Below are 26820 nucleotides of genomic sequence, written 5' to 3'. Positions count from 1 at the left end.
CGGACACTTCATCATGTACAATGTCAACAACAGAAGACACTATATTGTTCAACGTGTAAATTCGAGAAGAAAGCGTGTTAATACTGTTATCGACAACTGCAAGCACTTTTTCTAAATTTTGCTTGATCAATTGCCCTCAGGCGCTTAGCAGCCTCAATTTGAGAAACCTTCCAAGTTTCATTGTAAATCGCATAAATCCAACGTTTAGATCTACCTTTAGCTGGGCCTTTTATAAAATCATTCAAATCCACATTTTCAGTTAATTGAGACAGATGTAGTTTAACTGCAGCTAATGTGGAATGTTGTAACCAATTCTGACACAGCTTCCCCACAGAATAAGTTGTGACAGTATAATCTTCTTCAAAATGGGGATCAGGTCTGACTTCTGTGAACCCTTCAGCCAAACCCAGAAAACGACGTTGGCAAGAATCAGCACTCCTATGCCACATCAGCCAACCCTTGGAATCCAAACTGGAAACGTTAAAGGATGAATTGTGCAATAGAGCTTGCAACTCATGAATGGACAATTCAGTATAATTACCCCAACCTGAATATTCCTCTAAATCTGGAATGGTTGGTGTATTTAATTTTTTAGAAGTAGCCAATCCAAAGCATGTTGTTTGGAAAATGGATGAATTTAGAAACAACATGTGATTCGGGATGAGACATGCACGGTGCAAAGCCTCAGTGCCTTGTACCTGCCAATCTTTGGTACCCCAAACCGATTTAAGGTCAATTGTTCCCTTCCAAAACTCGTAGCCGTCTACAGCCAATCTGTCTAGAAAGGACTTCGAATACAGCAATTTTGTATCGGTAAGTCTAACTTTGGACATGGACTTTTGTGTCATTTTTAAATAAAATGACTCAGGATTTGATTGATTAAAATCAGTGAAATAAGTGTATTTTTTCAGAAAAGTATTCAAGCTGCCTCCCAATGGAGCAGGCCAATGTTCCCATTGTGTATAATTTACAGCAACCCTCCTGGAATTTGTCTTATGCAAAAAATGATTACCATAATGCTGAAAACAAAACAAATCACCATAATTAATAGAATCTAAATACAGATCCTCAGCATCGAAGGCAGCATAGTATTTCAAATCAGAGAATAATGCTTCTACGGCCTGAATATCCCAATCATCTGAACGTATATTTTGTTTAATCACATCTCTCATGTTTACTCTAAGCACATTCGGAACATTAATCACTTCAGTGGGCCCATGTATCTGAAATCTAACCGCATCCCACACAATCCCATCAAGGACAGGCCAAGCAGTAATGTTGACTGTATTCAAGTTTCGTTTCAGTCTGTGTGCTGAATGTGAAGAGGAAAGAGGGGCCAATGTTCCATTAAGGTACCGAATTCCTGTTCTTTCTGTAAATTAGTGACCATCAATCAGGCGGAAAAAATAAAACACAAAACCAATTGACATAAAAAGGTAAAATGAAAATAGAATCAACCAAATGTATGTCCAAGGGGGAATCAAAAAATGTTTTTTAAATAAGGTGGCATATTTTGCAATAGTTGAGGGTTTCTTAGAAAGTTCCGAAACAGAGTCAAAAGAGAATCTGGACTCGCCGGCCAAAGGAGCCTGCAAATCTGGCATAGATAAGTCAGCAGGATAGGTGTAGTTCAGTTCATCAATGTTAGTAACAGTAATAGTATTTTATAAAGGACTGGATATGGCAGGCATCTCGAGGGACACATCCTGTTCTGCACCAGAAGTTATTGCTAGCACAGAGTGCCTCGCCATGGAAGGACAGGATACAACCGGTGTCATGCTATGAAGAATCGGCCACCCTGTGTGTCTTGACATTGGCAATAGAAATAAATCTGTTTTCCTTACGACCTGGAAGTGGTGGTAAAATGACTGTTCTTGTGCCCTTCACTCCAAGAACTCGAACCGGTGCTCGATATGAGGGACCAAACTCTTTCTTGTTTTCGATCTTCTCTCGAACCAGTTCTCCAACTTGTTGTAGCCAGCCAACTACCGGGATCTGCAATGCATCATCCGATGTGGAGGGCAAATGTTCCTTCGCTAGACTGTCTCTGGTCTTTTGTAGATCCTGTAAAACATTGCAATGTTCATCTACGTCAAAGGCCGAGGCCTGGGCCTTGCAGTCTAAACCATTGAGGTCAGGGACGTACATCTTGATACCAAAGAGCATTTCGTACGGGGTCCGCCCACCCAGAGACCTTCTAGGGAGATTATTAAGCGCACGCTGCACGCCATTGAGATGGGCTAACCAGTTTCTGCCAGTGCCTATAACTCGAGCTGTCAAAGATTGCTTTAAGTCACGGTTCATTCGTTCCACTACACTGTTACCCTCGGGTCTGTACGGACTTGAAAATTTGACTTGGACCCCCAACGAAACCATAGCATCCTTATACTCCTTAGAGGCGAAAGCCGGACCCTGATCCGAATGGAAGGTACCACAGGCAAAACTCCCTATAAAGACTCGCAAATCCTTGATGACAGTTCGTGAATCAGCGCTTCGATGTGGCCATACCCACACAAAGCGTGTGCATGAATCAACTGCTACTAAGATGTACTTGTATGCAGTATCAGAAGAAAATGGACCGCAGTGATCCAAATAAACGCATCCAAGCTGTTTATTCGAGATGTACAACTGTGTCTGAGGCGGACGCGCAGCAGTTGAAGGTTTAATCTGCTGGCAAATGTCACATTGAAGGACATAATCGCGCGTCTGTTTGTACAGTCCCCGCCACCAGAATCTTTGTTGTAGCTGAGTTACAGTGGCTGAGACGCCCGCATGCGCAGACGCCACACCTTCATGAGCCGCTGTAATCAAAGCAGCCCTGCGATCCGAGTTGGGAACTAAACGTTCGCCAACATCAGGAATTTTCACATAAGGAACCTTATCGGGACTTAAGTGGTATGTGTATTTAGAAGGGAACCCCGCAGGATATTTACTTCCCTTCGCGGTCGCAGCAACAGCTGCCAAGATGTCATCATTTATTTTGCTTTTGGACCTCGTGACTGCTGCAACTAAGTATTTCAATACCGCTGACTTCGCTGCTTCATCAGCAAGCGAATTGCCAACAGCGTGGACCCCCACGCGCTGATGACCGAGAGTATGAATCACAAACACGAGTGGCAACTTCTCTTTAAGTTCCGCCACTCAGACCCAGATCATTTTATGTTTTATTCTGCTACCTTTGGAATCACGAAATTCATTCTGAATCCAAAAGAACAAGTTTTCATTGTAAGACTGGCACAGTAGTAAGAGTCCCTTACGATTAAAGTCGTCACACTAGGATCTGCGTACTCCAATGCAAGCATCAGAGCACGAAGCTCTGCTAATTGTGCGGTGCAGTCCCCAAGCGTCTGCGTGTGCACGACACTGGACTTGAACTCATCGTTCACCATGGCACCGACCACAATGGCGCATGCGGAAACGTAGGCATGTTTAGAGCCATGCGCAACCTGCGCCGAACCATCGGTGTAAATGATGCAATGGAAATCCTCCAACGGCCGCATTGCTAAAGGAGCAGGATGAACAAATTCATACTGTAAATACTCCTGTGATCGTAAAGTGGTGTCAAAATTAAACGTGACATCCTGGGATGTCAAGGATGCAGCCCACTGAATCCACCGAGGGTGCAAAGCTTTGGAAGTAGGTACACTGGCTTTCGTAACTGCCTCCAAGGCAGGACACGGGGTAACAACCAACATGCGTTTTCCCTGTGACAGGGCACGTTCTTTAAGAATTGCCATCTGCACAGCCGTCAAAACTTTCTCCACAGTGGAAAAACGCAATTCAGCCGAAGTGTACAAGTGTGACTTGTAAGCAATAGGTACTGTATCCCCTTCATTAAAAGTCAGGTACGTGAAACCCACCGCCCCAGGGATAATTCTTATCACCAGGTTGGTCTGGTTATCACGAGTCTGTAAGTATTCAGAAGCGAGCAAATCAGCCTGCAAAGACTGCAGAATGGCTGAATGCTCAGGCAGCCAGCATGATTTGGAGAAAGATGGTTGTAACAAAGCATACAAAGGCTTGATACGCTGGGCATATTCCGGAATGTAAGTTCTCCCGAAATTCAAAAAACCCAACAAAGATTGTAATTTTTTTCAGTGTTGTCGGAGAGCGCAACTGTGCGCATTTCTCCAGGAAGTGAGGCGCTAACCCCTTTCCCTCGTTGTTAAGCTCGTAGCCTAGAAACAACACTGTGTACTCTGCAATGTGTGACTTTGCAAAGTTAAACTTGTAACCTATATCTGCAAAGTTACAAATGATGCTATTTACTCGACACAGATGCTCCCAAAGATCGTCGTCTGTGAGATAAATATCATCCACATACGAACAAGCAACTGGGTCGATGCCCTCCAGAAGAGAGGCAATGCGGGCAGAGAATACCCCAGGACTATTCTTATAGCCCATTGGGAGACGCCGAAACATTTTTTGCACACCGCCGCATGTAAAACTGGTCCATTGGGAACTTAGACCATCTAATCTATGTGCATAAAAACCATTGGAAATGTCAAGCGTGGTTTTGAACCGTTTACGCTCAAGACTATTCACTAAAGCAGAGCCATGAGTATTCTGTACTGCGCAGTTACGGCAATGCGAGTTTAAATGCCTATAATCCAAAACCAAACGATATGAGCCGTCCGGCTTGTTTACAGTAAAGAGGGGGTTATTCATCGGTGACACACACGTTTCAATTACACCTTGATATTCCAATTGTTCAAGGATAGCCGCGACTGAAGCTTTGGCTTCACGTCGTATGGGATATTGAGGTTGAGGCTGCGGCTGAGACCGTAATGGAATCTCATGGCTTGGAGACAATTTATCCCAGCCACACTGATTACGGTACACAGCCGGCGCAAGCGCCAGAGCCCACTCTTCTGCAAAATGCAGCGCTTCCACTCTTTATACAGTGTGCGCGAAACTGGGGAGGATCACCTCCTCCACTCGTGGAGCTGCGAGAACAAAAGGTGGGGGCCAGTCAGCCTCCGAAAGCAAAATGTCATACGTAGACGAGAGATTTTCCCAAAATACCCCTTTTACAGTCCGCTGCATGTCACCTTCAACAGTGGACGGAGGGCCTCTCTCACTATGGTAATCTCTTCTGCGCTGACCAGCAAGGTCAGAGCCCACGTCAGATTCCGAAGTCGCGTTCTCACTATCTGGGGCATATCGATGCGCTGTCAGGGCGGCGGCTTTCTTCGTGGCAAACTGTGGTCTCTTGGGCGTAGCGCCTTCCTGCTGATCTCCACCGTTACGCGGGCTGGGCTGACCACGTCCTTGCAGGCCACCCCGGCCCCTGCCGCCCCCTCCACCACCGGTTGACGGAGCCGATGAGTCCTGAAAGGAACGAGGAGAGCGTTGGTCAGAAGCCTGAAACCTTTCAGGTGATTTAATCATCGCGTGATCGCGCAAATCATAAACTCGATCCGACTGCGCAGGCAACGGAGATGCAGGAGCAGAAACCTGTGTTTGTTGTTGTTGTTGCTTACCCTGATTCTGCTTTTTAGGCCAATTTTGTTTCTTGGACTTAGGTTGACCACTAGTATCCGAAGACTGACCCTGGGGCTGCTTTTTCTCTTTATCAGAAAAAGCCTTAAGCCCCTTCGCATTGCGGCCAACCGTTTTATAAGCAGCCACAATGATCCTTGCCAACCGACGGGGTCTCTCGGCCTCGGGAACCAACGCCAATGCGTTAGCAACCTGAAAGTTCACTGCATCCCCCTTGACATTCGCAAGGATCAGATCGCAAACTACATCAAAGGTGCCACACAGGCGCATACGCAATTCAACCGCCGACTCCGGTCCGTGTTCATCCTGAACACGTTTAAGGACCGCACCCAGATTGGTCACAGACGGGGTACCATAGCACCTCGAATAGACCACTGCAAAAGTCTTACCCGAGGTCTCACAGTCAACAAGTTCAGGTGCCAAATCTTTCGGTAAACTTAGTGTAAGAATCCTGTGTTTATCACCAGGACTCGTGTTGGGAAACCCAGCTTCCAGCTGGCCGAATTTCTCAGCAAGCCAGAACGGAAAATCATCCTTGTCCTGGGGCTTTTTGCCCATCACGGAATTCACCATGACAGGATTGATTTTCAAACCAGCCTGTTCTGCACAAAGCTGTGCACCCCTAGGGGACACGTCCTGAACATTACGGCTAGTGTAATGAACAAGCGCTCTAATCACTGCCACTGCGACTTCGTGAAGCCGCCGCAGATCAGCCACGTTACAAGTGGCGCGATTAGGGTGAGGAGTGAATCCAGCCAAAGCGGGCCAAGGTGTGCCCGGAATGGACAAAGGACCTAACCTCGGAGCGGTTAAAGCGTGTGGTAGGGCGCCACCAAACCAAACTCCATGCTGCCAAGCATCAATAGGAACTTCCAGTGCCCTGTACGGAGCATACGCAACCGGTACAGCTGAAGCAGTGTATGAATGGAACACTCCAGAATTAGCGTCCACCGCCGGAAATGTCACCCACGAATAAAACAGTTCGTACGGGTAAGCATGTTCCGCACTCACCATCAGAACTACAGCCAAGCCGTCCACAGGGACATTATAAGCCCGCAAATGGTCACGCACCGCAATGCGACTATGCTACGGGATGTCCACGGCTTGTGCCATGTCAGCACAGGAAAGTGAAAAAACAAAGATTACTTTGTAGCACAACTGGGTAGTAATTCAAAGAAACCGATTTAGATTAATTCAAGCTTGAAAAGACCTATTTCAAAAATAGGTAGGTTTTTCCGACACCACCGTTTTCCGGAAACGGCAATGAAGAGGTTAAGGTTTGAATGATATACTACTCGAGAGTCATGATATAAGGCCAACAACGTATGGGCGCCATGTAGCAGGGTTTCCGTTCTCCCACAGAACTGTGCACAGAGATCTAGAACCTGGGTGAGTTAGGGTGACCCAAAACTCACCTTAGTTTCAGAAATCCCCTTACCAAGCTAGCTATAGTGTCTCATAGGAAGTAATAACTTCCCAATGACTTAGACAATCCAGAACATGAACTTAGGGTACCTCAGGTATCGTGGAACACATGAACACTCTTTCGTTATATAATCATTACAAACCGAAACTGGGAGGCAAAGAACACACGTGCAAGTTTGAAATGTTTATTTTTCAATGCAAAGTTCTCAAACGCAGTATCTTATATAATATCAACATACATATTATAAAAATCAGAGTTAGCAGCATAGTCACTAGTCCATAGTAAGCGAACGGTGATAGCATATTATAATGCAAAATCTATAGAAATCTGTATCACCTATATTTCGCGCACCCTATTTAGCATATTATATTATATCTAAGAAGGTCTCATTTGGGTTCTAGCAGGGCGGGCCCATACCTCTAAATTTCAGTAGGAGTAGATCACATCAACAGCTACCAGCTCTCTGCATGCGAAGCATCAAGTGTGTTGATTCATTCCCTGTAACTCTATCTTAAACCCGCGTAGAGCCCAATGTTGGCAGCAACATTATTTGTGTTATGTCTAATGTAGTGCGAGGATCAGGCTTTCAGCAACCTTGTGTTAGGTTATTCTTAGAGGGTGCAGTTCTCAGTGTGCAGACAGTTGTACCAAGCACGACTGATATCAGAGCAATAACATATTATTCTCAAATAAATCACATCTTTCGTCTAGGTTGAAAGCTACAATAACAATTAGGTGTCGTGTGCAAACTGAAGCCGAAGGAAAATATGTTGTTTAAACATTTAATAAACTCATGCTAACTTAACACAATATATAGAAACGCAGTAACCATATGACAAAAGGCCCCTCAGTAAAGTTAGGGTAGGATTTCCTAACAACTATTCTAAGACACATGTTGCACATTTATTCAGACTGGATTTTCACCGACTCCGTCCAAAGTTGGATCAATGATTTTGAGTCATCTCCCTGGAGTAGGTAAACTCTCCTCGTTATCATCAATAGACAAAAGTGCACACAGTTGCACAGCCTTCAATGTAACTGTGGTTTGGACTGCATGCCACAGGAAGATCCCCATACGAAAACCACAAAAGACTGGCTGTTAAATTATGTATTGTATTGTTTCTATAAGCAAAACAATGAACTGCTCTTTTAACAATGTAGGGGCCCATTAGGATGCCGGACGGATCGCCCCCACCAGGCCGGCGGTAGCCACGCCGGCCTGGCAGGGGCGACCCGCCCGCCATCCGTGCCGGAATGACCCCCACCATATTAGTATGGCTTGGGGGTCCGCGGCGGACGGAAAGACCGTCCGCCGCTTTCATATGGGTTTATATAGTGGCGGTGTTTATCAGACACCGCCAGCCATATTTGGATGGGCACTTTCCAATGCCTTTCTGTGGCGGCAATGCATGCGGAGTCTACTTTGGGGGCCCGTTGCGGGCCACCAAGGACTCCGGGGGGTGAGGGGTGCACATGGTTTCAAAGGACAACGTGGCAGGCACTGCGCGGTGCCTGTCACGTTGTGCTTTGAAATGCACAACATGTATTTTTGACATTGAGGCGAGCAGTGCATTCAGCACCGCCCGCCACAATGTTAAAAATACAAATTATGCCCGTCACTGTGGCGGGCACACCCTAATTCCCCCCCCCCGGACACCCGCCCTTATGGCAGGCGGTCCCTTCCCATGATGGGATGGCGGGCGGACAAAGTCCGACCGCCATCCTAATGGGCCCCTTAATGTTATCTCATTCCTGAAAGAGAAAGAAAATGTGAACGTACATTTCAATGTGGACCCTTTATTTGTATATAGCCACACATCTATATAGAGATTAACATATGATTCATAAAAATTATGGAGCATAACATGTGATCCCATGTAAATTAGGGAACACCCTCTGGTGATAGCGAGTGCACCACCAAGACATTTGAGTTGGTGTGTGTTAACTCAGACCAGACATTGCAGTCGGACAGTTTATTATGAAATGCGAAGGAGACAAGTCCAATTGATTTGCTATAGGTAATACTCAGTCTTACGCTGTCTGTTTGGAAGCAAGTATTCACAAGAATGATTTGTTCAACAACGCTGAGTCCTGAAGATGGTCTCACGGACCGAACTGGCCACCGAAGACCGAAACGTCGACACCACATCCTTTATAACCTCAAATGTTATAAATGTAATATTTTTGTGTTATATCCCACTGATTTTAATAATTTAAGGCTCATAAATCTGGGATTACAATTGATGTTAACATTATTTAAGATAAAAGGAGTGACTGTACTTCCACTTATGTAATGATAGAAGAAACTGGAATAGATGATGGGATTATCTGGAAATGCCATTGTTGTTATGATTTGAATGTACATACTGCTTGGAAATAGTGTTGGTAATCACATCTATAACACAAAACTATACATTAACCCGTTTGCTGTCTCTGTCGGCTAACGGCCGTCGTGAGCACTACCTCCGTAGTGATGTGCACGTCCGTTGGGCGACGTGGCCCCGCCAGCTCATCAAAGCCGTCGCACCGCAGCGTATTTTCGCCCGCGGAAAAGGGGTTAATGAAGTAAAAGAATTTTTTTATTCTTAATACGTCTGTGACTGTTAGTTCAATTTTATATGTTTTAATATTCGGGTTCACTTAGTGGATAGACATTGAATACAGAAATAATTGTGATTTTTTTGTATGATTGACACTATATGTGCAGCAGCACTATCTGTAATACCAGAAAGGGATTCACAAGCGTCTTAGGCCCTTTCTGTAATATCAAAGTGCCCTGGGGGCGCACAAAGTGGTTGCACATGGAGGATATATTGATGTGCCAAACATTCAGCGTCTTGTGTCTTGTGTGCAGATAGCAGCGCTTAAGGTGAAACTTCAAATATCATGTTACAAAAGAAAACAGTAGACTGTGGAGGAGGTCCCCAGCCCTTGAGCATCACATGCTTGCAAGGGAAGGCTCAATCTCAGACTAAGATAATTAAATAATTCACTTACTGAAGCTTTCTCGTTAGGTCAGCCATGTAAGCCGCTCTTTAATTTATCATAACAGCTGCACTTTTGCTTCAACTTGAACTAGGCTTTCGGTGAACTAACCATTTTAATGTTGTGAAGCCAGTAACACACTAGATTTTCTTTGGAAAAAAATCCCAAAGCCACTTTATACCAGGATGTTCTCAAATTTTTCCTCTCTTCTGGGAAAATCTATAATGAGATTGGAGTCCTGTGTTTAATTTAGGCCAGAGGTTGCCAGTGGGGCCCACCGGCACCCATTTTTAGGGACCAGCAGTTTTTTTCCTTATCAGATATTGACTGCAAGCAGGAGAGAGGAAAACAAGGAAACACACAAATGGGAAAGAAGGAAAAAGAGAGACTGTAAAACTGGAATAAACTGAGAAAACAGGGACAGCAAGAGTAAGATAAAGGGGCAGCAGTGTATGGTAGCGAATTAAAGAGGCCTGAGGCGAATTCAACAATAGAAAGTCTTTTATACGGTTTTTCAATTTCTTAATAGCACCGTTGGGACAGAGCTTTGGGCACAGGCACTTATTTGTTTACAAATTAAGCACTGTTGATGTCCGTCATATGAAATACTTAAAAGGAGACTGGCCTTTCACAGTGCCCTCAGATCTTGAAATTCCTTGTGCAAGCGGCAGACCCAGCTTCCTAGCCCAGTTTCTCATTCTCCGTTAATCCTACCCACTTTACAGACAAACTCCTCTCTGTGTGCTGCAAGGGATGTCTACATGGAATGATCTGTTGGATGCTTGTGTATGTAGGCTCTGCACCCAACCCACCATACAGCCTATGCACAGTTTCCTTTTTAGCCAGCGATGTCTTGCATGGGGCTAGCTGCAGGGTCTGCCCTGTAGCCAGGTTCTGCATTCAACTAACTATGTAGCAAATAAAACTACAGATGGCCTGAATCGTATGCTGTAGGGGCTGGGTATGGGACTCGGTCTGTAGCCAGTCACTACAACCAACCTCTCTCACAGCAAATGCACCATGGGGCCAAAGTCTGCTGTGCACACCCGCTAATTCTTCATCTCAGCATGCACCAGGGGCCAAAAGCCAGGTCATTGCACCATACCTATGCACTTCAATTGGATGCCTACATCCTTCAGCCAGGACGGTGAATTCTTAATGTAATCTTGGCATTAGGCCCTGTCTTGCTGGATCCTGTGCCACTCAACCAGCTTTGTAGAGCATTTGCCTGCAGTACAAGGTATATGGCAAGACTGTGATTTCAAACCCGGTGTCCAACGCTTCATGTGAACAACTCCTGTTACCTGCGTTTTAGCTGAAGAGTCTGGACTGTAGTCAGAGCTGCATCCAACTGAGCACTGAGCCAATCACTGCTGTTCACAACCTTTGGCTCATGTAGCACTAGATCAAGCCCTCTGCCCAACATTCTCTGAAGCTAACCACTAATGCACTTACCCTTAGCCAATGCGGACAGTGACGGGGTGCAGGAACATTGTGTAATTTGGCCAGCCCCCACAGCAAGGGGGTGGGGTGTGATGCATTGGCTCAGAGTGCATGCGTTGGGTACACTCCCACAACAGGGGAGTTGCATTGGTTTTGATTCACACAAGCAGAGGATGCGTAGGTTACACTCGAGCAAGCACCTGGTTCCACTTCCAGTCGACCAGGCACAGGAGCAGATGATGTGACCTTAATATCCCTGAGTCTCTGAAAACAGAATGCAAGCCAGCAAGTCCTAGGAGATCACTTTGGGTTCAAGGCAGAGTCCAGTGGCCTCTCAGCTGGATCAGAGAGCAGCAGGCAACATACCAGAAAAGCAATCCTTACAGAGTGACAGTCCTTGTAGCAGCACAGCAGTCCTTCTGACAGAGGTTCTTTCCAGTTCCAGAAGTGTCTGATTAGATGGGGTCAGAGACCCAGTATATATACCCAGATCTGTCTTTGACATGAGTGTGACTTCAAAGAAGGTTCTCTGAAGTGCACAAAAGTAATTTCATTCAAGCCTGGCGCCAGACTATTTGACTTGTAGGGGGTCAACCCTTTGTGTTGGGACAGGATACTGCCTGTTGCGGTGTAGGTGTCAACACCTCCCTCTCATCCTGCCCACGATGAGCCATCAGGATGTAATGGACACTCAGACTCACCTAACCTTGCTTTGTGTGTTGTTGTCTAAAGTGAAGTCAAGCTGCCACCCACTGCAGACATGTAATGGAGACAGGCTTCAGGCTCACCTAACTTTAAGGGCAGAGAAATGCCAGCTTTCTAAACGTGGCATTTCTAAAATAGTAATGTTAAAGCCAATGTTATCAGTGTAGAGGATTTATCATTACCATTCCAAAGACATAAAACATGACTTAGCTACTCCTTCTCAATCAGGAAATACAGCTGAAAGTGTAATAAGGAATTCCCAATGTAAAAGGCAACATCAACCTCCTCATGGCGGCTGGCTGACACTCACCTCCACCTGCCTACCTTGTGGAACATCTTCACCAAGAAGGAAACAACATATGTTATGTTATGTTATGTTATTTATTTTTTGTATAGCGCACGGATGCCGCAGCTAAGAGGCGTCCCGGCGCTTGGAGAGCTGAATAACACAACACATATGAGAAGGCGAAGGCAAGAAGACAGACTAAACTGTGGAAAAGAGGAAGGTCTTCAAGGCCTTCCTAAAAAGAAACAGGTCTGGGATTGAACGGACTGGAGCTGGTAGAGAGTTCCAGAGGGCAGCCGCCAGCCCTGAGAACGAGCGTCCACCCATTCTAGCTCGTTTAAAACGGGGCACCGTGGCGAGGTTCAATCCAGCAGAGCGAAGAGCTCTAGCAGGGACATAGTGCAGGATAGTCTGTGAAAGAATAGGAGGGGAAGCTAGTTTAAGAATTTTAAAAGTTAAGCAGAGGGCTTTGAACTTAACTCTTTGCTCGATCGGTAGCCAGTGGAGATGCAAAATGAGATCCTTTCACTCTGGAGCTCCACCAATGCCCCTACCACACTTTCAACCTCTTCAATCAAACCATCTGCAAAGAACTCACTGAAGGACTAAGCCATCTGGATGAACAACTGTCTCAAACTCAACACAGACAAGACAGAAGTTCTCATCTTCGGAAAAGGCAAGGACGCCCTATGGAACAAGGAATGGTGGCCACCCGAGCTGGGCCTTACTCCCAACCTATCGAACATGCCAACAACCTTGGCATCACCCTCAACAGCCAGCTATCCATGAAGCAGCCGGTCAGTGCCATCTCATCCTCTTGCTCCCTCACCGTACGAATGCTCAGAAAGGTCTTCGGATGGCTCCTGCCTAACGCCAGGTGAGCTGTCACGCAAGCTGTAGTCACTACAGGCTCACTATGGCAGCTACCTCTACATAGGAATAACTGCCCAACTCTTGAGGAAATGCCAGACCACCCAGAACTCAACAGACAGACTCATCCTCGAGTCCCCAGACAGAAGCACATCATCCCTTACTTCATGAAACTCCATTGGCTACCAGTCACGAAGAGATGTCAGTTCAAGCTGCTCACCCACGCTTACAGGGCACGATACAATGAACGACCAGTGTACCTCAACAAATGAGTGAAATCCCACCAACCTATCAGGGAACTCCATTCCAGATCCCTCCTCCTAGCAGCTACCCAGTGCATCCGCTGGGCGAACATTGTAGGCTACTCCTTCTCCCACCTGGCCGCTAAGACCTGGACCACCATCCCACAACACCTCAAAGCAGCTCCATTGCTCCAACAGTTCAGGAAGGGCCTCAAGACCTGGATGTTCAACCAATGGGAACAAGCAGTGGATTCCCACACCAGGACTCTCCAACGCCTAGTGAGCCTCCCAGGTGATGCAGCCAAGATATACAAATCCTGATCAATTGATTGATTGAACCTATAAGAAGGGTGGGCCTCATAGTAGTGAAAATGAATGGAAGTGTTTTTCACTACCAAGATATGCAAAACGTAAAATTACTTGTCCTAACTTTTACTTTCACAGCACCTTGCCTATGGTTACCTACTGCCTACCTTAGTGGTGACATATGTGTAATAAAAGGGGAGTTTAAGGCTTTGTAAGTGGTTTTAGATGCCAAGTTGAAATTGCAGGAAACTGCACACGCAGCCCCTTCAGTGGCATGCCTGAGACATGTTTGAAGGGCTACTGGTGTGGGTGGCACAATCAGTGCTGCAGGCCCACCAGTAGGTTAATTTACAGGCCCTTGGTATATGGTATAACCCTCTACAATGGACTTACAGGTAAATTAAAGATACCAATTCTGAATAAGTGAATAAGCCAATGTTACCATGTGTTGGGGAGAAGCACATGCACTTTAACGCTGTTTCACAGTGGTAAAGTGCTCAGAGTCCTGAGGCCAACAAAAAGAATCAGCAAAAAGAGGATGTAAGCAGGCAAAAGGTTTGGTGGAGGACTAAGGTTGACAAGTCCAACTCGGTCTCTGGCAGTCAGCAAAGTAACACAGTCCAAGAGGCAGAGGGCAAAGCCTAAGACATTGACTGCATTTTTGTGCTTGCTACGTTACTGTTTGTCAGCTGTGTGAGATTTCGGTCAGGTGAATGTTTTTCCCTATACTTTTCTTCACCTCTACTGTGGAGATATCTGCATATAGATAGACATCTAAAATCCATTCACACACTAAGGATTGCTATAAAACTTGAATCTATTCGTGGGGACTGCACCAATGATGGAGGGTCTCATTCAGCAACCACTCCATTTGAGGGAACTCATCCTCACCTCGTGTCTTGTAGTCTCTGTGACCTGAGAGAACCCTACATTAACCAAACAATAAAGTGTGATATATTGTTTGAAATCATTAATGTTGTTTACAGTTGCACTCTGTAAGGACTGCTGCAATATTCAGGCCTGATCTGATGACTTAGTGGAGTAATATATCCTCTCTTTTTGTTTAATCCCATGAATACATTTGAATTCTGGCAATTCCACTCAGCCTTTCATTCTTCCAAGGCTGATTAACATGAGTATCATTGAGCTGCGTAGCCATAGCCATTTGTTATTCTGCACCCAAATGACCAACGATTTGAAGCTGCCCTTTCAAAATACGTTATGGTACTTTATGTTGTCGTCGTCCTTTTGAGGATGGTCACAACAGTAACTCAGGTTTAAGTTGGGTCCCAGGTAAAAAAAAATCAACATTGTTTTAGCGAGATAATTGTCAATTTAATTTTTGGGGTGACCTCTTTAGGAATAGGAAATAAAAATATATAACCCCTTAGTTGCTTAATTTCCAGAGTGATTTGAAAATTGCATATACCCTATTAATATTAATAAATAGTTTAATAAAAGCTTTAATTAAATCGTTTTGTAAGTTGCATTAGAGAATTATGCATTTTGTTGCTTCTATTTCAGATGAACACTGGCCATATTGTAAGTTCTTATCTGCTCCAGCAATGTAGATCTGATTAAAGTGAGATCAGATTAATTTAAATATGATTGTCATTGTATGTTAAGAGGCATCTGGCGCACAGTATCACTATAATATGTATTTTGTTTACAACCCAAGCCTTCTTGTGATAGTCTTGCTAAGACTTTCTAAGACTCTTCTGTCTTCCTTCTTCAGAAAGGTAAGCCTTTTGTTATTGCGGTGGATGTTGGCTGCGGCACTGGACAGAGCACACGGATCCTGGCCCCCTACTTTGAGAAGGTTGTTGGGGTTGATATCAGTAAATCGCAGATTGAAGAGGCAGAGAGTGTTATCTCCCCCAGCAATGTGAGCTACAAGTAAGTTGACTTTTTTTAAAACTGCAAGTATAATATTTTCCAGGGTGCCTCTGAACCAATAACAAGAATAAATAAGACAACCACATCTTCAGTACTGCTGAGCTTGGCACCCACATTGCCATGTTGGTCCGCAGCAAAGTGGCACAGGTAATCCAGTCAATCATTCATGCTGGCTTTCTGAAAGCTAGGCACTCAACTAATAATAACAGATTGTTATGTTAGGTGTTTAGTAAACTTTTCCCTCTTTAGAAATCCATGTGGCGTTTTACCTTTAGATGCTGAAAAAGCTTGTAATCATTTTTCTTTGGATTTTTTATTTAGTATTAGGTCATAATGTAATTTTGGTACACAATTTGGTAATATTGTAAAATGTTCTATAAAGCTCATTCTGCTTACTTGTTTATGAATGGGATGGTTTCCTCTCTTTTTAGATTAGACTTACATATTAGACAGGGTTGGTCTTCGCACTGTACAAATAAATAATACTTATATAAAACTATTAGCTTAGACTGGTGATATGTTATTGTTTGTAACTGACCCTTTAAAATATGTTTCTTGCATTTACTCCATGATTTCTGAATACTCTAAAGTTTCAGGCCATTTGATCAATGTATGTATTGGTATTTATCTAGTGCAAACCCAGCTAGGAAGCTGCAGAGTACTGTACATTAAAAGGAAAAAGGTCATTGCCAAATCTCATTGCCCGCAACGATCCACCCTCACCTCCAATACCACGTTCTGCACCTGCCTCGATAGTGTCCCGGGTGTCCTACAATGGCAGAAATTAACAAATGCTGGAATCCCAATCAATATTTTGAGAGCCAGTTAGATGCCCAGATTACCGTCGAGGAAATGCAGGAGGCTCTTCGAGCCAAGGCCCCGGGTGCAGATGAGTTTCCCATAACTTTATTGCAGGCATACTCAGATCAGTTGATACATCTGAATTACTTGTGGTGTAGGGAGACAATCCACAAGCTTGTGTCCATCCAGTATAGATTCCATAAATACATTTCATCCATTTAGGCACAGGGAGATTGAGTGATTTGTCCAGAATTCCATAATGCTGGAACAAGCATCAAGGTGGGGGTTTGAACTCAGGTCCCCAGGTTCCAAAGTCAGTAGCTGTAATGAGTCAGTGCACGGACTCACGCTGACACATTACATCTGCTAAATTATCTAAGTTTCGGTGAGAGTTCTACGCCCAGCAGTAATTTGAGCACCACGCCTTAATTGTTTTAAAAAATCACTCGCATTCTGCTTTTTACTTGTATTGGCATTTTACCTGATTGCTATCGCCGTCACCTCAGTCCACCACTGGGCTTCCCCGATTGCTGTGGAGGGCGTCGACGAGGAAGTAACTTGTCTCTTGTTGTTGGGGCCGGGCCTAGCGACTAGCGTCACACCTGCAGCCTACATCAACGCCATGCCATTCCTGTCACGCAGAGGACGTGTATAGCGGGCCTGCTGCTGGTGCAAGGCGCACCTAAGACAAGCCTTAAATACATTGGCAAGATTGCCATTTCAGAAGCATTTCCCGTCTGGGTGATTAATTGAATATTAATATCAGTTGTACAACAAATGGATTCGTTTCACCCTCCTTCAGATGAATTTTAACAATATTTATGGATGGAAACAGCTCACAAATTGTTATACTCAGATAACTCAAATATTTCTAAACCTCCTTAATTCTAGACTAAATTAAATGTCTCTGCATGTACACTTCAAATGACATTAAGTATAACATGCTTTATTCACATAAATGTAAAAAGTAACTCATTATTATGTCATCAATGAGAAAAAACAGATAACAGAGATGACATTACATTCACAAGCTGGTACACACTTAGGGGCCGATTATGATCGCGGACGGACTTGAGTCCGTCCGCGATCGAGGATGAGGGAACGTCCACATGGGCTGCGGCGTTCCCTCCTGTGCACTTAGGATGTGACCGCCACCCTGGCGTTCACATCCTCTATTTTTAACATTGTGGCGGGTGCGGCTTCAAGTTGCACCCGCAGCAATGTTAAAAATGCACGCATTGCATTTGTATGTAGAAAGTGGCAGGCACTGCATAGTGCCTGCCGCTTTCTGCATACAAATGCCGGGGGTACCATAGGTACACCCCATATGCACCCCCTACTCCTCCTTCACCTAGGGGGCCATCAACGGGCCCCCACAGTGAAGATCCGTATGCTTTTTCACGGCGGAAAACCCGCCGCGGAAAAGCATATCTTGGCAGCAATCCTAATATAGCTGGCGGTGTCTGGAAGACACCGCCACCATTTTAGGGCTTTTCCGCAGCGGTGGTAAGCAGAACGCGGCGGAAAAGCTGCGGACTGAAACCAAGACCCACCAGCCATCCTAATGTGGCGGTGGGTCTTTGGTGGGTCCGCTACGGTTTTTCCGCATCCTCCGGGCCGGCGGTGGCTTCCGCCGGGCCAGAGGATGCGGAAATTCCGCAATCATAATAGGCCCCCAAGTCACAGCACTATCCCATTCAAGATTGACACCCTGCCGAATAAGTGGAGACAATCTGTTACAATTTGGACCTCAAAGGCACGCTTTGTTGGGGTGGGAAGGGTAGGTGAGGCGGGGTCAGAGGGCAGTAGGAGCAGGGAGGATGAAGCTGATGGCAGTAAATATAAAGATGATTGCACAACATGAATGATTGGATGATTTTGACAACGAATAACCACATTGATCTTTCAAATACTCTGACTGTGTAACTGTACTACCTGCCAGGGGGGGAACCTGCACCCCCATTTTTGATGTTTGTAAAATCAATAAAATGTGTTTAAAAAAAACATTATGAGAAATAAAGACTAATTACTGATGATGATTGGAGGCTTATTTGGAAATGGAATCCAAGATGCTTTTTACCCGCATCTAGTATGCAAACCAATTACTAGTAGTCCATATGATATTTGAGTGTAAAACAGCAACAACATTTTGATAACTGGTATAGCAGTGGTTACCAAACCTTTTTGGCCAGCAGCTCCGTGGGGGGGATGTAAGCCCGGCCTTAGGAGTACTTTCATTTTTCTCTTTGATAATATTTGGGATGAAGCCGATGATGGTATTATAATCATCAATGCAATCCTACCCTGTCCACTGCGAAGCTCCATGCAGTGTAAACGACTGATTGGAGGGACACAGGCTTCTCAGAGAGGTGAAATGTTACTGCACAGAGATGTAGTGCTCTTTAAAGAGGTGGCGTTAGCTCGTTCCTGAGCAGGGTTTGTGAGGCCCAGTTAGGTAGAGGAATATTGTTTCAGATACTGAGTGTATTGGTCTGAGTCTACTGTCTAGTTTTTATTGTGTGCACATTATTGTCTCCAATCTGAAGGTGCCAGGCGGTCCATGTTTCCTTGGCACTGTGATCCTTGAGACTGAGGTTGGTGTCCAGGATGAATGCAAATGACTTGGGGTTGTATGAAAGTTGGTGTCAGAATTGTTTCCGGTTCACACCACAGATTCAGGTTTGGACTAGTTATTGATAGTTTTTCCTGGCAAATAACATCACCTTGGAGGACTGAGCTTCATATCGGTGCTGAACTTCCAGTTCTGAATGAGGGGCAAGCATTGCTTATGGTGTAGAATGCCTGGAGCAGATGACACTTTCAGGTAATATGGCCTTTCCCCAGCAGTGCCCTGTAAGTGCTAAAACTGTAGCAATGATCTCTCCCTGCTGTTTATCCCATAGGGTCCTAGAAATGCTAGCTTCCTTGAGTAGCATGTATTTGATATAAGAGCTAGCAGTGTGAGCTTTTTACCAGCAGTTCCTGTCACCAAAGCAGTTTGAGTCCCCTGCCATGCCTCTAGTGCTAAAGGACCACAGCAGCGTTAAATTCCTGACACTAGTGACCTGATGGTGCTGTAGGAAACCTGCAGTATGATCTTAATCCCAACTAGAGATGGGCAGGCCAGACGAGTGGAAGCTGGCTCCAGTTGAATATTTACCTGGCCCTGCCTTTGCCCATTGGAACTAGTGACCATAAATGGAGCTGGACCCAGCACCCCAGACAATGCCTCTATTCCTCCCTAATGTAGATCTTAAAAGACAAAAAACACTGAATACAAGACAGCTGCATGGAAACTGGAATTCAAACAAAGAACATGTATTGAACAGTCAATTTGTCTGGTTGAAGAGCAATAATCTGTGCACTGCCATTCTGAAATCCCCTGCATCTGCTATTAACTTGACAGAGAAATTTCAGGCAAATCGCTTTGCTCCACACTCTCATTTTCCTTGACCAACTCATTTGAAAGCACCATGAAGTAAGTTTGTTCAGGGTACACGCTATGCAAAAACCAAACTCCTATTTGGTTAATTAAAATTTACTTCACATATATTAATAGGGCTAGCCATTCATGCAGTGGTCATGACAAACTGAATTTTCATGCTCACTGATGGTAACGTCATCAAGGTACCAGAGAATTTAAACATAGGACATTGAAGATGGTAGGCACAACCACATGTTTAGCTGTATCTCACTTTTCTTTACCATTCTACAATCACATGTTGACACGGATACAGGCCAAACTCCATTTATGCATTACTATCTATCCATACACTATCTATTTATAATTGTAAGCATCCTATCTTTTACCCCTTTCATACTGCTACCTGACTGGTCACAACTGCAAAGCATGATAAGAGCATGTCAAGCATTGAAATGAATGTGCCATTTATATGTATGAATGGCCCAATTATGACCATTGCCCATCACCATCTCAGTGTATCTTGATCTAATATAGTGATGTGTAGTCCTGCATAGTATGAATGAGCTACAAAGTAGGGCTCGATTATGCCTTTTCTGTTTCCGACTTTATCTTGCTTCATGGCAGTGCTTCCCTATTGGCTTTGGCATACTCTTCTGCTGTCTTGCATACTAATTTTGCTCATTTACGGGAATAGTGGCCTATGCTTAAGCAACTCCATTTTCCAAGGTGTTGCCATCTTTCGAGCCTTTCTAGGTGAGAAGCTATGTTATGCTTTTCACTTGTTTTCTGCACTTCGTATACTGGTAGAAATTGGTTCTTGTCAGAGGAATGTACTCGCTCTGCTCCGAAGTCATAACAGACGCCTGGTAAGCCGAATCTTTGGCCTTGGTACGGAGTGGTATAGAATCTGATGGGAAAAGGGGGCATGGCTCACAGGAGCCTCGTCTTACGTCTCCACTGGTACTAAAGGGGGTGTCTGGGTCCCGATCAACGGAAGTCCAACACAGGGCAGACGTGCAGCAGTGACGGTGGAGCGAATAGAACCGCCCTGTCTCCCAATTCGGGTGGAGAAACAGGTTCCCCTCTGGCGAAGTGGAAGCGGGATGTGCAGACAGTTGGTGAGGTGTTCCATTAATTCTTATATTCCTACTGACCTTGTCTAACTATCTTTTCCTATTTTCAGGTCTAATACATTTATATACATACACTTTCTATATATATGTTTTGACCACTTTCACTTCTAGCCTTCTCTAGGGTCACTCGACCTAACCTGTTGACACCTAGCGAGCTAGTCCCACGTTTTAACTGCAGCCAGGGGACCCCCAGAATAAAGTGAATTCCGGTACCCCTTGCTACATTTTAACAACCACATCATAACAACACACCATCCTGCCCACACACCCCCACTTCACCATAAGGCTGTTGGATAAAAAGATCTCCGCCAAAGAGCCCCTCTTGAGGTGAGCCCGTCGGGGATTGCACCGCCTTCCCGACGAGGAGCAAATGCCAATGATGAAGCATGACACCCTTCTGGGTGTGTGAGGCAACTACATCCAACATAATAGATGCCCCAGGGTGTCATTCAAACACCTTTGGTCACGCCAGCTAAACCTCCCCTATCTCTCCACAGGAACAGTTCAGCAACCCTTCTCTTGCAAGCCGAATCTTTGGCCTTGGTACGGAGTGGTATAGAATCTGATGGGAAAAGGGGGCATGGCTCACAGGAGCCTCGTCTTACGTCTCCACTGGTACTAAAGGGGGTGTCTGGGTCCCGATCAACGGAAGTCCAACACAGGGCAGACGTGCAGCAGTGACGGTGGAGCGAATAGAACCGCCCTGTCTCCCAATTCGGGTGGAGAAACAGGTTCCCCTCTGGCGAAGTGGAAGCGGGATGTGCAGACAGTTGGTGAGGTGTTCCATTAATTCTTATATTCCTACTGACCTTGTCTAACTATCTTTTCCTATTTTCAGGTCTAATACATTTATATACATACACTTTCTATATATATGTTTTACTGATTGTGTTTAGCAATTGCTTAGGTGCTAATGTGAAGAAGGCCTGCCGTGAACTATTTCTTCATTATGTAATAAAAGAAACCCCAGAGTATATGATTATTTGTCTGTGTTCCTTGTGGAGGGTGGACAGGCCCCTTTTTGACCAAATGCTTGTGGAAGGATGGGTAAGTTCTCTTCCATGGGTAATTGTTCATACAGAAGTGTGGCTGGCTCCCAGCAAGGAGCGAAATTCTAATTCTAATTCTAATTCTTCCACCCCCCCAGCCTTGTTTGGAGATGTATGCGTTTGATATTTGTAATCCTACCTGGGTGAGTATTCTGTAAACGGAGAGGAGCGGCAAATAGCCTCCCGCACAGTGCCTGTCACCAGGAGGTTTGTGATATTTTGTTGTTGTTGTGATTGTTGTTGTGTGCGCGCCTCTTGGCAAGAGCTATAGAATTGCACTTATTGTTGTTGTTCCTTTCTTGGGTAAGTATTGTGGAGTGTTGTGTCTTTTGGGTCCCAAGAGGGATAAGCTTGCATGTCCTGAATATTGGCAGAATTTTCAGGCCATTACAAGCGTCTGATCTTCAAGCACAACATGAAAACACTATTGATATAGATCACATTAAAGAAACTCACTCTCCCACCCAAGCAGTCACAAGGAGCAGTATACCTTCCACTCATAACTGGGATTCAGCACTTCTGCGGTTGCATGAATTTCCATAAAAACGCAACTACAATACAATGCTGTAGGACAACCTCTTGCAACCAGGTTGTCTGGACACAGACGAACGAAGTCCCTGAATGACCACCTAAACAAACTTGTACCTGACTCAAGCTGTTTCACAACATAAATGGGATCATAAACATAACTAGCATTTTCATAAGAAACTACCGGTGCAGTTTTGATAAAGTTCAGAATTAAAGTTTTGTTTAGTAAAGTCTGCTCTCAGATACAAACAACTTCCGGAGAATCAAGTCTCCCAGCCCAATAAATTATTATCTCATTTTTTGCTAAGAACATTTGCATATTAATATTGGCTCGAGTGCCCAAAGGAAACAAAACAGGTGGTGAATGTGACCCTAGTGGTTCACAAACTGTGTGCTTGGTGCGTGGTGCCCCTTACTAGTTTTGACGGCACCCCGGGGTGCCGCAATTCACAGATTGGGAATCACTGTTATATAAGATGCAATTTGTGTAAAGTTCTTCTTGCATAGTAATATTTATCATATTCACATATTATTTATATATCATAGGTCTTTTTTAAACAGAAATTATGTAAGTCATTTGGTACTCAAATACCTTTGGTGCTAAATCTATTATGTCTAATTGGAAGGAATCAGGTGGATTATCCTATCACAGTTGGTGGGAGTTGGTCAGTTTTACAAAGAGGAATAATGTAGCGGTTTCTTTACTATCTAAGATAAAGTTACAGAATCCACCTTGGTGGTCTCACTTGTCTGAATGTATGAGCAATGCATTCTGAAAATGTTTGTGTTTTGTTACATTATCCCTTTTATTATACTCCTTACCTTTGCCCCATCACAAATGAAATTAGCTCTTGTTTCTTTTCTGTATTATATGTTGAATTTATATTTGAATTTATAAGCTATTTTTGAACTTAAACATTCACTTTAAATATCAATGCTGCAAACTTAATACAATAGTATAAGTAATATATTTTAATAGTATCACCCTACCTACTTCCCCTCCAAAATTAACCACAGTAGGGAACATGTTGGACTATAAAAGGGTGACATTCACTATTCCCTCTCCAAACTAAGATACATTAAGGGCATTTCTGGGCCATATATGGGTCCGATTTACTATTTCCACTCCAAACATGGTCACCTTAGTGAAAGTGTTGGACTCTAAAGGGCCTAAAAAGGTCAGATTTATATTTTTGACTCTAAACTATATCACATTGGGAAAGTGATGAGAACTCTAAAGGGGTATGATTTTTTATTTCCACTCCAAATGTAACAGCATTGTGGAAAGTGCTGGATTCCAAAGCAGTAATGTAATTATTCCCACTCGAAACTTAAATACATTTAAGAAAGGGTTTGGACTCTAAAAGAGTTGCATTTACTGGTCCCACTCCAAACAATGATACGTTGTGGAGTATGTTGGACTCTAAAGTTGTCAGGTGTACTGCTCCCCCTCCAAATTAAGCCATATTGGTGAAAGTGATGGACTCCAAAACAGTCTGATTTGCTGTAGCCACTCACTTATTCACTTGGAAAAGTGGTGGACTCTAAAGGGGTCACATTTACTATTGCCACTCTACACCTAACCACAATGGAGAAGTGTTGGACTCCAAAAGAGTGACATTTACTATTCCCACTCCAAACTAAGCTAAACTGGGGTAAATGTTGGACTCTAAGAAGTCAGATTTACTATTTCCATTTCAAACCAAGCCACATCGCGAAAAGTGTTTAAGCCTAAAATGGTCAGATTTACTCATCCCACTTCTAAGCTTTTCCATGCTGGGGAAAACACAGAGCTGTAAAGAGGCTGCTTTACTATACTACCTAAAGGTGGAAAATGTGTGGAGGAAATTTTTATTCTTTGAGAAGTTGACCCTTATTCCAAGGCAGATGCTCCCCATTTAATTATTCACTGCTAATCACTGTGCTTTCCCCAATAACATTGTTCCATCAATTGGTAGCTTAGCAAATAGAGATCATAAAATGAGACAACTGATGCTGCCTGGCATATGTGCAAGTTTTTTCCCAGGACAAAAATGACCTCAGGCTTTCCCTGACTCCAGATGGGTGATTGGGAATACAACCCTCAATTGGCCCCTTGCAGTATGGACAACACACTGGTCTCCTTGAACTATTGAGATTAATTGAGAACCATGATGACATGGTGTCAGTGCATACTCAAGTTCCAAGCATGTGGTCTGACTCCCTTAAACATGTGTACAATCAGATAGTCCCTGATTGACAATTTTAACGTACTTACATGTATAGAAAAATACCCAAATATCGGAAATTGTATATCAATTACAGAAAATATTGACTCTGTCTACTTAACTATTAAAATCACTAACATCGAACACACAAATGTCATTTACAAATAATATCTCAATAACAAAAATATCAGAAACACTAATATCATTGCCCATAAGTAAACATGGAAAAAGGAAAAAATATCAATTAACACAATATTGATCACATTATTATTACCAACATACCTAATTGATCCTTAACAATACGCCCAAAAATAAAGTTTTAACTTAAAACAATTTCTTCAAGCATCTATAACACATATATTTGGAAATACCAAAACAATTATTATTAATTATAAGCATATAAATTCATAAAGATGTAGTGTAGTTATTTAGTAAGATACTAATATAACTTTCCCCCATGTATTCATTTGTCAAAATAACTACATCAAAATACATTTTCTTTCTTCACAGCAATAGTAGAGGTCACAATGACATTAGTAGTCACAAATTCAAATGAAAAAGTGTAAAATAGATATATAGACATATTTTACACAAAGTTTGAGTCTAGCTGTTTATAACATTTTGGTTTAGATTTATTTTAACAAAATATTTGTAAAAAAAACAAGTCTCAAAAAATAACTTTCAACATCTAAACACACAAACACACAATAACCTCCAAACAAACACCACACTATCCATTGTTACCCAAACTTATGGGGAATCAAGGATTGCTGCAAAACTAGTGCAATGCACAATATCTGACAAGACCGTCTCTAGAGGGCAGAACAAAGAAAATTCATGTGGGACAACGTCCATGTTATACCATCTAAAGCAGAGTAAAGCTAGAGAATCATCTACTTCAGTGGCAGCAGCAACAATTCCTGGTAAGAAACTCCCTTCTGAGGTGCAGACTACTGCAATAGATATATCTCCAGAGTTGTCAAGAATGGCCATGTACTTCATGGACTGTAGTGTTGTTATAAGTGCTGGTGGAAGACCGGGAGAGGAGAACCGGACCTTTGCTGCTGGTCCCTGGAGTAATCTGCACCCTGCACTTTTGACCCAGTCCCTGGAGGGCATTTAAAAGTCCTTGCAGTGGTCCCGCGATTCGCGGGAGACCGGGAGAGGAGAACCGAAACTTTGCTGCTGGTCCCTGGAGTAATCTGCACCCTGCACTTTTGACCCATCCCTTGGGGAAGCTTAAAAAGTCCTTGCGGCAGTCCCTCGATTCGCGGGAGACCAGGAGAGAAGAACCGGACCTTTACTGCTAGTCCCTGTAGTAATCTGCACCCTACACTTTTGACCCAGCCCCTGGAGGGGTTTGAAAAGTCCAATGTGGGACGGGCACGGGCGACGATCGTGCAAAGACTGGGCTAAGATGGGCCGTCTTAGCCCGTAATAGACCAAAAGAGGCAGGGCTGGCCCAGGCCTCTTTGTTTCTGCTTATAAGGTACTAATTATGGTCTTGGATTGTAAATGTAAAAGCAGAAAAGAAGAAGGACAAAGACTTATATTTTCACTTAATGATAGTACCATTGTCTTTTTCTATGGCTGTTACCTCCGTTATTCTATGATAGTACTCTTGAAGTTAATTTTGAAAATGCGACTACTGATCTTTTACTGTAAAGCCTGTATTACATCCGGATAAAAAGTTACTATGGGGAAAAGGAAAGTGGCAAGTGCCCAAGTAAAAGGGAGTGGAAGATCAGGGGCACGCTCGCGTCAGACCCTGCTTAGTTACTTAACGGGGGCTGTGGGTGCAATTGAGCAACACATTATCACCAATGGTGTTGCTTTCACAAAAGGGGCATTCTCCATATGAAGAAGTTGTTAGGTCTATCTCAAATACTAATGGTTATGTGATAAACCTCACGGATAATATATCAGGGAGTGAGCAAGACTATGACACACAACCACCCACTAAGCAAGCAAGAAATCCAGATATTGCCCCACATAGAATAGGAGATAGTGTTTCAAA

General features: G+C 43.9%; 1 protein-coding gene across 1 annotated transcript in view; it reads left to right on the top strand.

The window, feature by feature from the left end:
- Positions 1–26820, top strand: part of LOC147731312 (putative methyltransferase DDB_G0268948) — a 395842-nt gene that overhangs the window by 131856 nt on the left and 237166 nt on the right. Inside the window, exon 3 of the mRNA XM_086958722.1 lies at positions 15501–15661. Coding sequence (XP_086814848.1) covers positions 15501–15661 — 161 coding nt within the window. The remainder of the gene's footprint in view (positions 1–15500; positions 15662–26820) is intronic.

The sequence above is a fragment of the Lissotriton vulgaris genome, chromosome 2_1 (genome assembly GCF_964263255.1).
Source record: "Lissotriton vulgaris chromosome 2_1, aLisVul1.2, whole genome shotgun sequence".
Taxonomy (NCBI): domain Eukaryota; kingdom Metazoa; phylum Chordata; class Amphibia; order Caudata; family Salamandridae; genus Lissotriton; species Lissotriton vulgaris.
The sequence above is the reverse complement of the archived record's forward strand: the minus strand, read 5'-3'. Positions and strand labels throughout refer to the sequence as shown.